Source organism: Moschus berezovskii, chromosome 21 (genome assembly GCF_049115385.1).
Source record: "Moschus berezovskii isolate FMDL1 chromosome 21, NW_MosBer_1.0, whole genome shotgun sequence".
NCBI lineage: Eukaryota > Metazoa > Chordata > Mammalia > Artiodactyla > Moschidae > Moschus > Moschus berezovskii.
In genome coordinates, this window is record NC_142480.1 from 62,777,350 (window position 1) to 62,792,381 (window position 15,032).

At 50.0% G+C, this 15,032-nt stretch overlaps 1 protein-coding gene across 2 annotated transcripts in view; it reads right to left on the reverse strand.

Moving 5' to 3' along the window:
- The window catches only part of TTC23 (tetratricopeptide repeat domain 23), a 168,300-nt gene that overhangs the window by 25,547 nt on the left and 127,721 nt on the right, over positions 1–15,032 (reverse strand). For both annotated transcript variants that reach the window (XM_055417708.2, XM_088829693.1), the window contains exon 8: positions 9,400–9,505. In XM_055417708.2, the coding sequence (XP_055273683.2) occupies positions 9,400–9,505 (106 nt within the window). The remainder of the gene's footprint in view (positions 1–9,399; positions 9,506–15,032) is intronic.

Below are 15,032 nucleotides of genomic sequence, written 5' to 3' on the forward strand. Positions count from 1 at the left end.
AGGCCCCCAGCACAGGGGTCACAAACTTATTCTATGAAGGACCAGACGGTAACTATTTCAGGCTGTGGGGACATAAGACTTGCAGCACAGACTTGTGAATAAAGGAGCCTGGCTTGTGCCAAGAAAATCGTTTAGAAAAATGGGCGGGGAGCTCGATTTGGCCCCTGGGCCGAAGTCTGCTGACTCCTGCTCTAGTGGAGCAAAACGTGAGTGTCCCTGAGGAACATGGGACCACCCCCCACCCCCTACCACAACCGAAGTGCCTGCTGGAGATGGTGACGCATGACGAGCACACAGCTGAGGGGGGTTATGACCCACACATACAAGGCCTACTTGACATTTCCATTTGGAGATCTAGTATGAACTGTGCAGCACACATACGCATGCGCAAAAAGGTAACATGTCATCTCTAGCTTCTTCAGGCTTCCTCTGTGTTTGATTCTTTCCCCTTTATCACCTCTAATTTTGCTTTTGTGTTTTCTCCCTATTTTCTTGATTAGACAGGACAAGAAAGAAGAAAAAAAGAAAGTGAAGTCACTCAGTCATGTCTGACTCTTTGAGGCCCCATGGACTCTAGCCTACCAGGCTCCTCTGTCCATGGGATTTTCCAGGCAAGAGTACTGGAGTGGGGAGCCATTCCCTTCTCCAGGGGATCTCTCAAACCCAGGTCTCCCGCATTGCAGGCAGACACTTTACCACCAGGGAAGCCCTTAGACAGGACAGCGTATTGTCTATTTTAATATTTTTCCAGAGAGTGGGCCCATGGATTAATTTTTCTCATATTCTGATGTGAACGATAGTACTTCCAAAGAGGAATCCACGAACACACTGCTCCAGAATTCACAGAGGTGGACGGATGGGGCTAGCCTGTGCAGGATGCGCTTGTTCCGGGAGGTGGAGAAGCAAGTGGAAAGGAGGAAAGGCCCAGAGGTCAGATGCCGCTTGCACTGAGGCTCCAGCTCTGCGCCTCCCAGGCTTGGCCTCAGGTTTCTTACCTCAAAGGGGGACTTTCGTGCTAGCACCTCTGTTACAGGGTGGCTGTAAGAAGTAAACGGGTTAATGCACTCAAATAACTGATGACATGCCTGACACCTAGCCAGTGCTCAAGAAATGTTGAACATTTTAGTTTCAGGGACAGTTTGTGGCTTTGGGCCTCCCTCATCCATGCTAGGCTAACCAGGGGGGACACTGGGAGCAGAGACGAACATGAAGCGTACAGTACACTGCCATGAAAACAGACAGAGTGGTCCAATGGCCTGAAGCATGCACATAAACGGCTCCACACACCTCGAGAACTTGAGAACAGCTCTGAAACTCACAATGAGAAATGTAGGTTTCTAGAAATGATTCAAGTACTTCCCAAGTGATCTGTTGTGGAAAGGAGAGAAGCAAACACTTGGGAGATGTGTCTATCGAATTCATGCAACCTAAAGAAAACTTAGGTCTGAAAACAAGTAAGCTTCATTTATCTGCAAGATTTTCTCTGCTGAAGATCTATGCGGCTGTCAGATAGAAGTGAGAATTGGGCTGGGGTTGGTGGTGCTGCCTTTCAGGGAAGTCAGCTGGCCCCAGGCTTTGAAACTAGACAGAAGTCTAATGAGCTGGGGTCCCTGATCCACTCTTTCACTGGGGGTCTGTCCACTGCCAAACCAGCAGATGGATAGTTCTCAAATTTTTTTCTTGGTAGAAGAAACTTTTACTACTGCATATGAAAAATGTCACATCACTTTAGTCTTTGTTGACTCATGGGAGAATATATTACAGATTAAATGTTCAAACTAAATATCTATTTTGGTTACTTTGATAATCTGATGACAGCAAATGTGGAGATGATGTGGCATTTATATTGTTGATTCTAAAAGCATTACAGAGATGTATGTTCCATGTCTAAAAATTAACAAGTCGACTCAAGAATGGAGTACTGTCGATATTTTAGTTTCTGTTTAACTGGAAATTAACCAGAGACTGTAACTGAGCCATTCTTGAAGAGGAGAGGTTTTTATGGGTCTCGGCCTTGTTTCCCGGAGATGAACGGTCCCTCTAAAGACGGGCACATGTAAAGGGCATGGGAAGGAGGCAGGACCGGATGGGTAAGAACTGAGTCTCTGACCCAGGCTTTTGCGGAAGTGGTGCCAGGCTCAGAAAGGGGAAGAGGTCGATGGGGATGGGACGTGGTCCCCTCCCTTCCTGGGTGAGGAGCTGGTCTTCCAGGCACAGGTGGACATGGCTGTGCCTTCCTGCTTTCCAGCCCCTCCCAGCTCTTTGTGCTCCTGTCCCTGGCAGTCACATGCTGACCCATCCCCCCAACAAAGCCGCCCCACTCGGGCTGGCCCCAGACCTGAGTGCCGCTTGTCCCTGCCCTTGTGTAGCTGACCTCACAGGGCTCTGAGAGAAAGGAAGCCGACTGGCCTAAGTCACACTGGTGCGCAAACGCAAACGGCTCACAAATTCTAACTCAGGGAGGCCCAGTCACATTTTCCAAAGAGAACGCTTGTTAGCACCTTTGGATCTCTGGAAGAGGGACTGGAAGCGAGGGAGGAAGGAAGCGGTTGGGGGGAAGGAAGGAATTTATTACTCAAACGAGGCCACAATAGCTACTGAAGTGGAAGAAAGCTGGGCTTTGCGGTGAGGTGAGGAGTCAGAGAGCGGCCCTGCCTGAGAATCTGCGCTCAGGGGCCAGCTCCTAACACTGCTGCTTCTCTTCCCCCATTTCAGAGTCCTCAGCTCCTCAACAGGTCCATGTTTCTCCTAATTCTGTTCCTGGGAGTCTCTGGTCAGCAGAGGCAGGGCCAGGGAGAGGGTTCTCCGACATTTGTTGTCAGGTACAAGTTGACCACAAGTCAGGCATCCTATCAGGACGCTGCGCGTGAGGATAGCCTAGGAGAGCTCCTTTACTGCAAAACCCGGACTTATTTTCCCCTATCCCCCAAATTAGCAATCTAAACTATGAACCCCCTGATTAGTCTATGAGGGGAGAGAAATTTTCCTTACTACCCATAAGGACTGACTCCCTGAGAGGCAGAGCTGGTTCTCCCAGGAGCGGGCATTCCCACTTCTGGCCCAAGTGACATTGGTGTTGCCAGAGGGACAGGAGGTCACAGCCCCTGGGGTGGGATGCCACTTCTTGGCACAGGCCTTGGGCCTGATGCTGGGTGTGGGTTCACAAGGAGCTGGCAGTTTCAGCGTTCATTACAAACCTCTTCTAGAATCCTCGGCAACCTGATGCTAGGTGGCCTCAGCAAGGGATGAGGTCACTTTCTAAAGTACAGGGCCATGACTTAGCTTTATAAATCTGAGCCCAGTGGCACAGGTGTTCAAGGCCACGAACTTCTCCCATTTTCACTCCCGCAGAATGTTGGGGCTGTCTGAAAGTCAGGATGAGGGGCAAGTGTGGCCCAGTGGGCAGGCTGGCTTAGTGTCTTCCAGAGGCCCCTTCAGACTGTTCCATCTGCATGTTCATACAGAGGCGAAAAAACCAGGGCTCCATTCAAAGAGCAAGAGGAAAGTGGGGCTATGATTTGGCACCCTAGAGGTCAGGATGTTTTTAATTAAAATAAATTTTGGTAGCCCTGGGCTCATTTTCTTGAGGCTATCCAAAGGCAAGATTTGGAATAGTGAGGACAGCTTTCATTATGAGAGAGGCCTGGGTGTACCAGGTGACAAGTATCCTGTGTAACAGTCTTGGGAAATTGTACTCTGCACCAACTGCAAAAACTTTAAGGACCCCAGGGAATTTGAAAATGGAAAATCTCAAATCTTAGCCTGGTGTTATCCCAGAGGAGCGCCAATACCCAGCGGACAAACAGATTGAACCCATTTAGACCCTGCTGGGCACTGCCGGGGGCCCTGTGCAGGCAGCTGCCCTGAGACCCCCCAGCAGCCTCGGGTTTTCTGAGGACAAAGCCCAAGACAGGCTTTCTCCACACTGAAAGATCACCTTCAAGAGGAACATTGTCCCCGGCGGCTGGGAGACGCCTCAGACCTGCTGGCGCTGAGCCGCGTGGCCCCTGGAAGTCCACGGCCATCTCGGGGGCCGGCTTGCCTCAGCAGAGTGAGGTGACCGAGGTGGAGGCAGGCTGGTCTCACAGCGCCTGGGGCCCACAGGTCCTGACAGGGCTCAGTCACCACGGGGCTGCCAGCCTCAAAGTCCTCGCCCTCAGAAGCGGGCCAGGACCGTCCTCCTCCAGCACTGCTTGGGGCCACCCAGGGGTCCAGCAGCCTCAGGCCTGTTGCCCGAGTGGCTTGTCTTGGTAAAGTAAATGTGATTTCCATAAGCTGCTCTAATAATATGTTTCAAGGTCAAGTCAGAGTATGAATAACTTAAGCTTTCCCAAGACGTTGTGGACATAACTTATTAGCTAGCGCAAACTGAATCACCAGCGCCTCATAGAAGTGGCTATTGGAGTGTTCCATCCTCCTGAGGAGAGGGACAGAACTGCGGGCTTTGTTCTCAGGCACACAGATGAAGTGCTGTTTGCAAGCAAAGCTCGACGAGGTTTCAGTTCTGCCACAGGCTGTACCTCGGTGAAGAGAGACCAACAGCACAGACCCAGGGTGCAAAAGGCCACCCCTTCAACTTCTCTGCCGGCCTCAAGAGCTGCCACCCCTGCAGCCTGCATTTGCCCCACTTTTGGGCTCCCGGGCTCCCTGGGCCCCTGAGGACAGAGCACGCATGGGGCCGCCCTGTCTGACCTGGAGTGTGCTCAGGTGGGCAGCGCCTGGCTTCCGTCTAGGCTCTGGTCCTCTAGATGGGCTGTGCTCTAGGGTGCCTTTCAGAGGTTTCTGAGAGTGGGTCCTACTAGCCCCTTTTCTTCTCTGGCCTTACCCACTGCTCTCTCTGCCCCTGCCCTTCCCCACCCGGCCTGTGGGGCACAGAGCAGGCTGGATGCTGATGCCTGCTTGGGGCTCTCGGGTGCCAGGCTCAGACAGGCTGGGCGTTTTGCACTGAGAAGTGGGCCCTGGGTAGGAGCTGAGGCAGGGTCTCTGAGAGCACACAGAGCTTGGGGCGGGGGGCCGTGGGAAGACTGAGGAGGAAGGGAGAGTTGGGGGGTGGCCAGCAGCAGTCGGGGGCCTCGGGTTGGAGGTGGGAGATAGAGGCAGCAGGGCCTGCCAAGCATGGCCACGGGCAGGGGAAGGTAACCCATGAGTAGGGAGTGGGCCTCAGGTTGAGTAGGGAGCAGGCCTCAGGTGGGGCAGGGCCCAGCACAGGGAACGCTGAGAACCAGGCCACAGCGGGAAGAGTTGAGCAAAGGGGTGACCGTGGAGGCTAAAAGCCGGGGGACTTCATGGAGATGCAGAGCCCACCTTTAGATGCCCACATATTTCCTGACTACTGTATAAGACGAGGGGAGACGTCAGCATGAGAGAGAACGGGGGAGACATGCCTGTGAGTCTGTCTACAGAGCTGAGAACTGGGGTCCCACCCCCTCCCCGAGGTGGGCAGGGGCATAGCCCGACCTCTCCTGTTGTCTCTGAAACCGACAGAGCTCCCAGGCCCAGGCCCCACATGGGGCCACTTCCAAACAAGGCCACCCGAGCTCAGCGGGCTCTGCCTCTCAAAGGTTTACACTAAAATGTACTTGGCTTCAGCCCATTTCATTTTAATATGCTTTAGGAGAAGAGTTATAAACACAAGGCCAATGCCCTGACACTCAGCAGAGCTGGGAGGACTGTTAATACCAAGTTTGTCTATGGCTGCTCTGGGAAGCTGGCCAGGCTCAGGTTAGTGACATTTTTGCTAGCCTGAATTGGGAGCCCTTATGCAATGACAACCCTCCGTGACTTCTAGGGCAGTTTTGTCTGCATAAGGAATGCGGGAAGGCACAGAGCAAAGGGATTCATTTGAGTGTGGAGCCAGAAACACACTGACTTCTTGGCCAGTGACGTTTTGTTTATTGGAGGGCAATGCCTTCAATGGGCATTCAGCAAGCAGGCTATGGAGAATCCCCAAATGAGAAATTTTCCCCAATTAACGATTCTTTTAAAAACAAACAAACAAACTGTACTTGGCACAGACCAGTTTCCACATAGGAGAGCAGAACTGAGATCCTTGGTGCTCAGTGGAAAGTATGGATTTGCTCCCAGGGGATCCGACTGGGACTTCCTAACCACAAGTGACCAAAGTCCAGGCCAGAGAGGCCTGCCTGGGTGAGAGCTGGGTGGGGCGGCTGGGCCTTTGCTTAGCTGTCAAAGGTCACTTCCAATTTTTCTCCTTTCTTTTCCCCTTGCTGGAGGTAGCAGAGGCCTGGAGAGCCTCAGCCCCGGGTGGGTTCCTCGTCTCTGTGTCGGCTGTGTGTTAGGGGACATCAGAGAAATGAAAACCAGGCGCCCCGAAAGGCGGTGGGGAGGCACCTAGCCACTGCTGCTGTGGCTCCCGGATGGAAGGGGGACCCACTCACTCCTGCTTTATCGGGGGAGCCAAGTCCACACGTGTTAACACGGCCGCCCCCTCTGGCCGCAGGCCGAGCTTAGGCACATGTGGGTAAGGCTGGGACAAGCGATCTGAACAGCAGGTCGTCATCCCCAGTCTCCCCCATGCTCTCCATCAAGGAAACACAGGGTCTCCTGGCAGCATACTCAAGCCTGTTATCACAGTAGAAATGAGCTGCGTGTCTCTCTGCTTTGGTTCTTCTGACGCACCCATTTCGGGTTTGAGGTCTGAGGCCTTGGGGGCAAGGGCTGGGCTTCTCTCTGCCCCTGCTCCAGGGCGTCCTGCTGCTGCTGCTCAGCATCCGTTCTGATTCGACAGCTTCTCTGCCCGCCTCCTCCTTGCTTTCAAGTAAACGCTTCCTGCCAGTGTCAAGTGATAGACATTTCGCGTGTCCTCTGACCAACGGAAGCCGAGTCTGAGAAGGGAGCCCCCTCGGATGGACTGGGGCTTTGTCCTTCTTGGGTAAAGCGGTGAGTAGAGAGAGTATGGACGGGGCTGGCGGTGTGGAGAGCTGGCGGGGTTACCTCCTTGGTGAAATGGGAGGTTGTGCCCCGCCTCCAAGGCTTGTTAGAGTGAGACGGGCCTGTTGGTGACAGTGCCAGCACCCGCATCCGATGACGCTTGCTACCGCTGCCGTTGTCGTTGTTAATATGATGCTGCTGAGATGCCTGCTGGCTCCAGGCTCCTGGGGGCTCCGTGGGTCAGAGTTTCAAGCAGCCATTCCTCCAGGCCTCAGGCAGAAGCGACCCCCTTCCTAACCTGCAAAGCCAGCTGCGACTGTCCAACTCCCTGCTCCTGGGCAAGTTTGCTTCTCGTCCTTCCCTACTCACCCTCCTCCGATATCTCAGACACTGACAAGCAAGTCAGCTTCCTGGTGCAGGTCACCACGTGGTCTGAGCTGCCTGAGAAGCAGGGCTGAGACCTGTGTGGGCTCCTGGGCGGGCCTCCTTGAGCTGCCTTTGCTCTTCTTGCGTCCTCTCCCTCCCCAGAGCCACACACTCTTTCGCAGGTGTAAGTGGGGGGTAGGGGGGAAGGAGGGAAAAGCATGTGCAGTGCCAGTCCTTGTTATACGGCAGGGAGGTCACGAGGCTGGGTTCAAGTCTACCATCCCCTGGCTATGGCTCTTGGGAAATTACCTAAGCCTCCACGCCTCAGTTTCTCCATCTGAGACCTGGGGACTTGTATCAACCTCAAAGAGCTGTGGTAAGTAACCTTTGTGAACTTGGTTAGAACCGTGACATTGCATACTACATACACACATATTATTACTACTATAATTATGTACTACATACATATTATTACTAAGTGAGGTCTTAAATTTTCACAGATCTAATTATCTGTATCTAGTAGGTATTAGTAACATTCTCAATTTACAGGGGAGGCTGTATCAATGCCATATTTAGACTGGAAAACTTAGAAAAAAATGTATCTCATGCTCCCAGGTCAGAAGTTAGGCATCTAGCCCTCCACACTTGTTTTGCCTCCTTCAGAGCCTGAAACATATTTGACTTAGTTACCATCAACTATGCATTGATTTCACATAAAACTTCAGATTTCTGCCTTCTCTGGAAAAGGCAGACCTGCTGATACGAACCTGCCTTCTACATGACAGTGATGGGCCGGAGCGGAACAGCAGTTGCTCACTTTGGACAGGGGACGGGCTTCTCCTGCTTGTCACAGCCCTCCCCACCCCTATCGCATCTCTCAGATTATAGCCGAGGGTCAGCTGCCAATCATAAGTGTGCTGCTGCTGGTTTCTAAGGGCCATGTGCTTCACTCGCATTGCTTGCCTGCTCCCCATGGACATGTAGGTTTGTGACTCCTGCTAATCTAGGGCTTTCCATCCTGTTGGCATTTTAAGTATCCTATTAATATTTGTGGCATGGAAGGTTCTCTTACTTATTAAAGGAATGTTAACCACCAACAGGTTGGAGAAAATGTTGGCTTTCAGAAGGTTTGGAAGTTGGTTGAGGTGTAGAGTGCTTTTGGGAGCTAGAATGAGAAAGGGTGTCTGCCTTCCCTATCCTCCAGCTCTGAAAAGGTGTGCAAAGCTCCCGGAGACCAGAATGAGGGATCATTAAGGGGGATGGACAGACAGAACCCCTTCCCCAGCTCCTCCCAGGACAGGAGCCCCTGCCCGGCCCAGGGACCTCTGCAGACCAGTCTGTTCCCAAGGCGCCCCCTTTGTCTCTCCCGCCACCAGCCTTCTCATCTGAGCCCAGTGCCTGCTCCCAGAACCTCAGCCTCAAGCTTCCAAATGTTGACTTCCAGCTTGATGCCACACTGGACCTTATTTTCCAGTAATGGATAAGTATTTTTATCTGACATCATGGAATACACCTCGGGTCTTCTTTATGAATCATACTCTGTTTCTGCATATTCTGGCCAACAACAAGAAAAAGTCATTAGGATGGCATGTTCTCCATCAATAGAGGCATACTGTATGCTCGGAACCCGGGATGGAAGATTAAAAAACCCCCAAGCTCACTGCTCTACCTATTATGTGGGGCTAAGAAAAACTACATGACTCATAAGTGGCAACTTCCTTTTGGAATCCTGAAGACGTGTAAGTTTATCCTGATTGAAAGCTCAGCCCTGGGAGAGTCTGAAGGCTGGCATTTCAACAGGCCAGCTCTGTTGCCCCAGTAGCTCCACAACAATCTTTAAAAATAGATCACCTTTGAAAGCCCAGGAGGCTTCCCTGTAAGCCCAGCATGAACTCTCTGGGGCTCTAATAGATATGTTTGGATTTGCTGTGTCTGAAAGTACAAGTCTAGAAGAAACCTGAAAAGGGCTAGAAACCAAAGGGCCCTGCTGGACCTAACCGAGAAGGCTCTCTGAAACGACTATCACAGCTCCCTCTGCCCGTTCACCCATGCCAAAGGCAGCGAGCCCGCGACCCCAATGTGCACGGGCCAGGCAGGGGGCAGGCCACTCTGCCCCTGTGGAAGGCTGGTGCTTGCTCTCACCGTGGTGCTCAGGCCTCCCGGAAGCGACAGCGGCACAGGCGATGGAGTGTGCGGATGTGGCTGCCTCCTCTCGAGAGGGGCTTCCTCTCAGGACGATGAGATGTGCCTATCGTCATGAAAAGAAGAAACACGTCTGCTTACATGCTTGGCAGTGGCGGCAGGGAACAAACTGTCCTTGCAGAGATAAGCAGAAAGCCAAGGAAAGTTCCAGTAACCTAAACAATATAATTTACATGGAAGCACAATCAGCTCTGGGGAGAGTTGGGTTTTAAAAGCATCATGCAGTGGAGAGAGGCCCTGGACGCTGAGTCCAGACGGCTTGATGCTGTGGCCAGGACTTATTTCTAAGTAAATAATTTAAAAGCCTATCCTCCCATGAGTGCATTATTGGTAGAAGAAGGGGGAGGGTTTCCAGAAGGAAGGAGATGAATTAGAAAGTGCCAGTGCTGCAGGAGAGGTGGGCAAGCGCAGCCCCCTACCCACTGGCCAGTCCGGAGAGGGGGACTTACCCCCAGTGTCAGCAGCCTCACCCACTGAGACCCTGACCCCATCCCCATGCTTGGTCTGCCAAGCCCATTTGACTATAGCCTCAGCAAACAGGCCCACGGGAATTGCCCAAGCACAGTGAACAGCTCAGTTCCTTGAAAACGAAGCACATTTAAAAATTCTCTAATGGAAAAGAACCACGTGATGATATTATGGGGCTGTCAGGTGTCGTGAGCGGTAAAGAACCCTCTTGCCAATGCAGGAGACAAAAGAGACGCGGGTTCAATCCCTGGGTTGGGAAGATCTCCTGGAGGAAGGCATGGCAGCCCACTCCGGTATTCCTGCCTGGAGAATTCCATGGACAGAAGAGCCTGGTGGGCTACAGTCCGTGGGGTTGCAAAGAATCAGACATGACGAAGTGACTTGGCACACACACACACGCATGAAAGTATGAGCATAAAGTAATAAAATCCTTTTGAATATAAAATACAAAATGCATCCCTTCAGATAAAAAGACAGTAAGCAAACAAACAAGAAAATAATCCCATGAATCAGTCATGGCTCCTGGAAGCTGAAGGAATGAGGGTGCTCAGGGCAGTGTGCACCAGGTGGGAGGAATGTTCGCGCTCATGACACGGTAGCAACAGAAAACGTGAAGGCAGAGCATCAAGGTCTGGGGCTTATCGCCATGCTTTATCAGCTGTGAAATATCTTGGGCAAGTTACCCACTCAGCAGCCTCAATTTTTTCATCTATAAAATGAGGATAATAAAAATTGTCAAAAATATTCAAATTGATATCACAAATGAAAGAGAATTAAAGTACAGCCTAAATCTTAGATTACACAAAGCCAGAGCACTAGAATCTTCTAGTCCAGAGACAGCAGTGAGACAGCAAAGCCAGAGAGACGTGCTCCTCTGTCTACCAGCTAAATGCATTTCTGAGATGATAATCAGGGTAGACTCTAGACTGTCGTCTTCTTTGTCATATGTTAAAGCCTACTGAGTTACGAGATCTAGACTTCTTATGATGAGGCTACTCCAAATCAAGATTCTGGGTAGTAACTTTCATTGCTGTGTTAGAAGAATCAGAATTTCTTATTTGTAAATACTAACAATAGCTTTTGTTTTAAAATGACTTTCTAAGTTACAGGACATAAATAAACTGAAAGTGTGATTTTGGCAAACCATAATCGGTCATTATCCTCAAGTCGGCCTGAAGCTCTGACTGGAAATGCTTTTCAGGTTGGAGCCACAGGGATGGGGCGAGGAATCAGATGCTCAGAGCTCAGGAAACAAAAACGCGGGAGAAACCACGGCCCTGCCTGCAGCGCAAGTGTGAATAGACCGTGTCTCCTTTGTCTTCTCCCAGCGGCTACTATCGCTGTGATCCAGAGGGCGGGGAGGGCGCCTTCTGATGCCAGGAGGTTTAACTCGTATTGTTACAAAGACCTTCTACACACAGTATTTTAGACTGACTAAAGCTCAAATTCAAAAAGATTTCATATTTTGTTTCCACTCGGTATTATAATTCAAGTCAATGCCAAGGATGTGAGTCTATTAAAATTACTTTCAAATGAATGATTAACATGTTCTGAGAGCTAAGTTGCTTTCTGTCTTGGAAACAGGATACAAAGTTTTCCATGAGCAAAAATGTTCACAGTATCAAGAAAGTGGATCCTGAAATCTTAACAGGGGTCTGAATGTATCACAAAATCTTTATAACTTCAATGTTTTTCTGTATAAGACGCTAACATAAGTGAACATTTAGTATTCATTATTTACCTCAGAAACTCAGTGTCTGATCTAATTTGTTATTTGATGTTCATGAAGCTTCTAAAAGCCATATGCTGGTGTAGGGGGCGAGGGCAGTGGAGAAGGGAACCCGTGATGTTTCAAATGTGCCACATTAGTATCTCATTTATTCAGAACAATTCAGCTTAATTTAATTCAGTCCTATTCAATTCAATTTATCTTAATTATAAAATGCTTTTTGCATGCCACATATTACTCAAACACTAGGAATTCACACAAAAATTAGGCAGAGCTTTTGGTTTTAAGTGCGCTTACAGATGAACAACAAAAATGTGGGGCAGTTTGATTTGACCTAAACTCAGACACTGCCCCTCACCAGGGTTCTGGCTCACTACCTTCCTCTCCACCCTTCCTCCTGCCATCATTTTCAAGGATCTCCATAAGATTGGTCTGCAGCTATTGGGCAAGAAATGGATAGTTCAGTTTAACAGACGAATAAAGAAAAGAAGTCAATAAAATGACCCTTTGCATGGAGGAAACCTAAGGAAGAGATTACAGGACCCCAAACAGGCTGTTTCACCATCAGAGGGAAAGCACGGGAGGGAGCGTTTGCTGGAATGGGAACGATGAGTTATAGGGGAGGGAGCTGTGGCTTTCAGTAGAGGGATGAAGCCCACCTGCACTGTGCTTTCTTCTTCTAAGGTCAAGGCTGCTGTGGCTTTCGGTAGAGGGATGAAGCCCACCTGCACTGTGCTTTCTTCTTCTAAGGTCAAGGCTGCGTGACTCCCAGGCAGAGGGCAAGGCAGCCCACAGACACGGTGCTTAGTGGGCACAGAGAGGGGTGCAGGGTGGAGCTGACAGAGCAAAGTAAAACACCCAGTGAATGACCCAGCTAACACCTCGGCCTCTGGGGCTTTGACAGGCTCATTCTCCTCCCCATCCTCGGCCACCCAGTCCCCCACGATCTGCGCTACCTCTGGATTCCACAGTTCACAGAACCTGTTTGACTGTTGGGGCATCCTGACTTTATCACATCCGTGTGGCTTCTCATCCTCTGTCCACTCTCCACATCTCACCATACACCCACTGTCCCTTCCCTTCTGGTCTAGCTTAGAGGGCACCGTCCATCAGTGTCTATATGGAAAATGCCCTCAACTCCACTGAAGAGATATTCTGAGATGGTGAAGAATGGGGAACCATCTAAATACCCATCAGCAGGGGAATGAATATGATGTGGTTTATTCATACAGCGACTGAACTCTATCTACGTGGCTATAAAAGGTTATATTTCAAAAACACATCATTGAGTAGAAAAGCAACTTATGAAAGGATTCAAACATCATGATGCCACTGCTTTTCAGGTTTCTGATTTTAAAACAAAAGAATGCCTTTTAGTCCAAACAGAATAGTCCATGGTTTTGTAACATACAAGGCAGGTAAGAGTGGAGCTGTTCTCGCTGAAGCAGGTGGAGAGGGTCTGCAAGTCCACCCAGTTGCTTCCATCCAGCTGCCCCCAAAAGACCCTCCTTGGAGCATGAATGTTGGGGTGACACAGTTTGATAAGCACAGTACCACACCAGGCAGGAGGCCTCCTGAGGGAGCGAGCACAGAGGAAGTTGACAGAGCTCATGATTAGATCACCCAATCTTTCCAAACTAAGCCACTGTTCACAATTCTGGAGCAACACTTTGTTTGCTAAGATAATATAAATACCCCTGTTACATACATCTGGAGCATGTAGGGACAAATGTTAGAGTGAACGGAGTTACAAGAGACCTGCTTGCCACTCTGGCTTTATACAGACGCCTGGGTACTGGCCCTACTGGGGATCTGTGGCTTGGCTACGCTCCGTCTTCCTCATTTTTTATTAAGCACGCCGGGGCTTGCTCCTATCCTTTGATGCTTTTGATATCTTATGGTTACGTGTTTATCAACTGTCATCTTGAGGCTGAGGAGGAATATTTAATATTCTTAAATCTTTTCAGCTTCTAGCATGTCGTCCTGGGTTGAAAACAAAAACATCTTTAACGTCCCATATGGAGCAAGGTCATTAATTGAAAAAACTCATTCACGAGACCAACTGCCTCAAGCCCTGGCAAGGTACAGAGCAGCTGTTGCACTGCGGTCCTCCTGTGTGTTTCTGGGGAAACCACCGGTTCCTCAGCGCCGGTCCAGCTGTCAATAGACACAGCCAGAGCCAGGGCTGGCAGACTCTTATCTAACTGGGCCTGTCCCCGCGGACTTGGAAAATGTGTGATAGTTTTTGAAGAGAAAACTTGATGACTAGTAAAAAGGATGTTTCTATTTATGCAGGCAGACCCCCTCATATGGATATTCAATTTAAAACACTGGGTTCATTCTGAGTGTGGAACTCCAATTCCTGTGGAGGAGGGAAAGAGATTTCTTCTTTTCTCCTTTTGATAATAATTAGGGAATCCATGACTCAGAGGGAAATCTCTCCCAGGAAAAGTGAAGAGCACTCGAGTAGCACAAAGTACGTTAGTGGACTTAAACTGGATCTCTTTACCCTGGAGATGAGAACTCTCGTGGGGAGGAAAACAGTAATTGCCAGGATCTCTCAGTATAGCTGAGGACTGGGATAGGGAGGGCCTGAGGGAGCTAACACCTAGGTACACTGGCTCCACTTAGTCTCAAAATGACCAGTGAGAGTGATATTAACTGCCTAATTTAAGGATGGGAAAATGAAGTCTTGAGGAAAATAAACGACTGTCTGAAGGTCACAGAGTTAGCTGATGACAGAACAGGGGTTCAAACTAGGGCCTGGGATTTCAAATTGCACGTTTTGCTCATCTAACACCTGGTCATCAAGAGGGCAGAAGTCATGGAAAGGCGATTTTCAAGTCAACATAATGAAGAACTATGAAGAGTCAGAGAATAGTTGCTAAAGAGTAGACTCAGCCCAGAACTGGACAGACTGCCTGGCAGAAGAGTGAACTGCCAGCATACAGAGTTCTGAGCACTAATTGAAGAGGGGCGCCTGGAGGGGCCAGGCAGTGGACACTGGACGGAGCAGACGTTACAGTGTCTTCTATCAAGTGTCTCCGTTTACGCTTTGATTCAGATTTGTGCCTTAATTCAACAGAAGCTCAAGTCCACTTGTCACCATGAAATGCGAGCTTGCTACTGCTTTTATAACTGACCAGCTGTGAAAGTGCATAGCTTTCTCTCTCTGCTCTGCCAGAGCTGGCCATCCCCTGCTTCAGCTTTGAGCTGTCATCCTTGTGCAAGACAGGGTCATGTTGCAGTCCAAGGGTGCCACTTCCTTTCCTCTCCCATCTCTGCCCAGTAGGGAGGTCTTCCATGGCCACACATACTCCAGGAGGCCGCTGGAGGGCTTTGGCTAAAAAAAGACATGGAGCTGGGAATCCCTGCA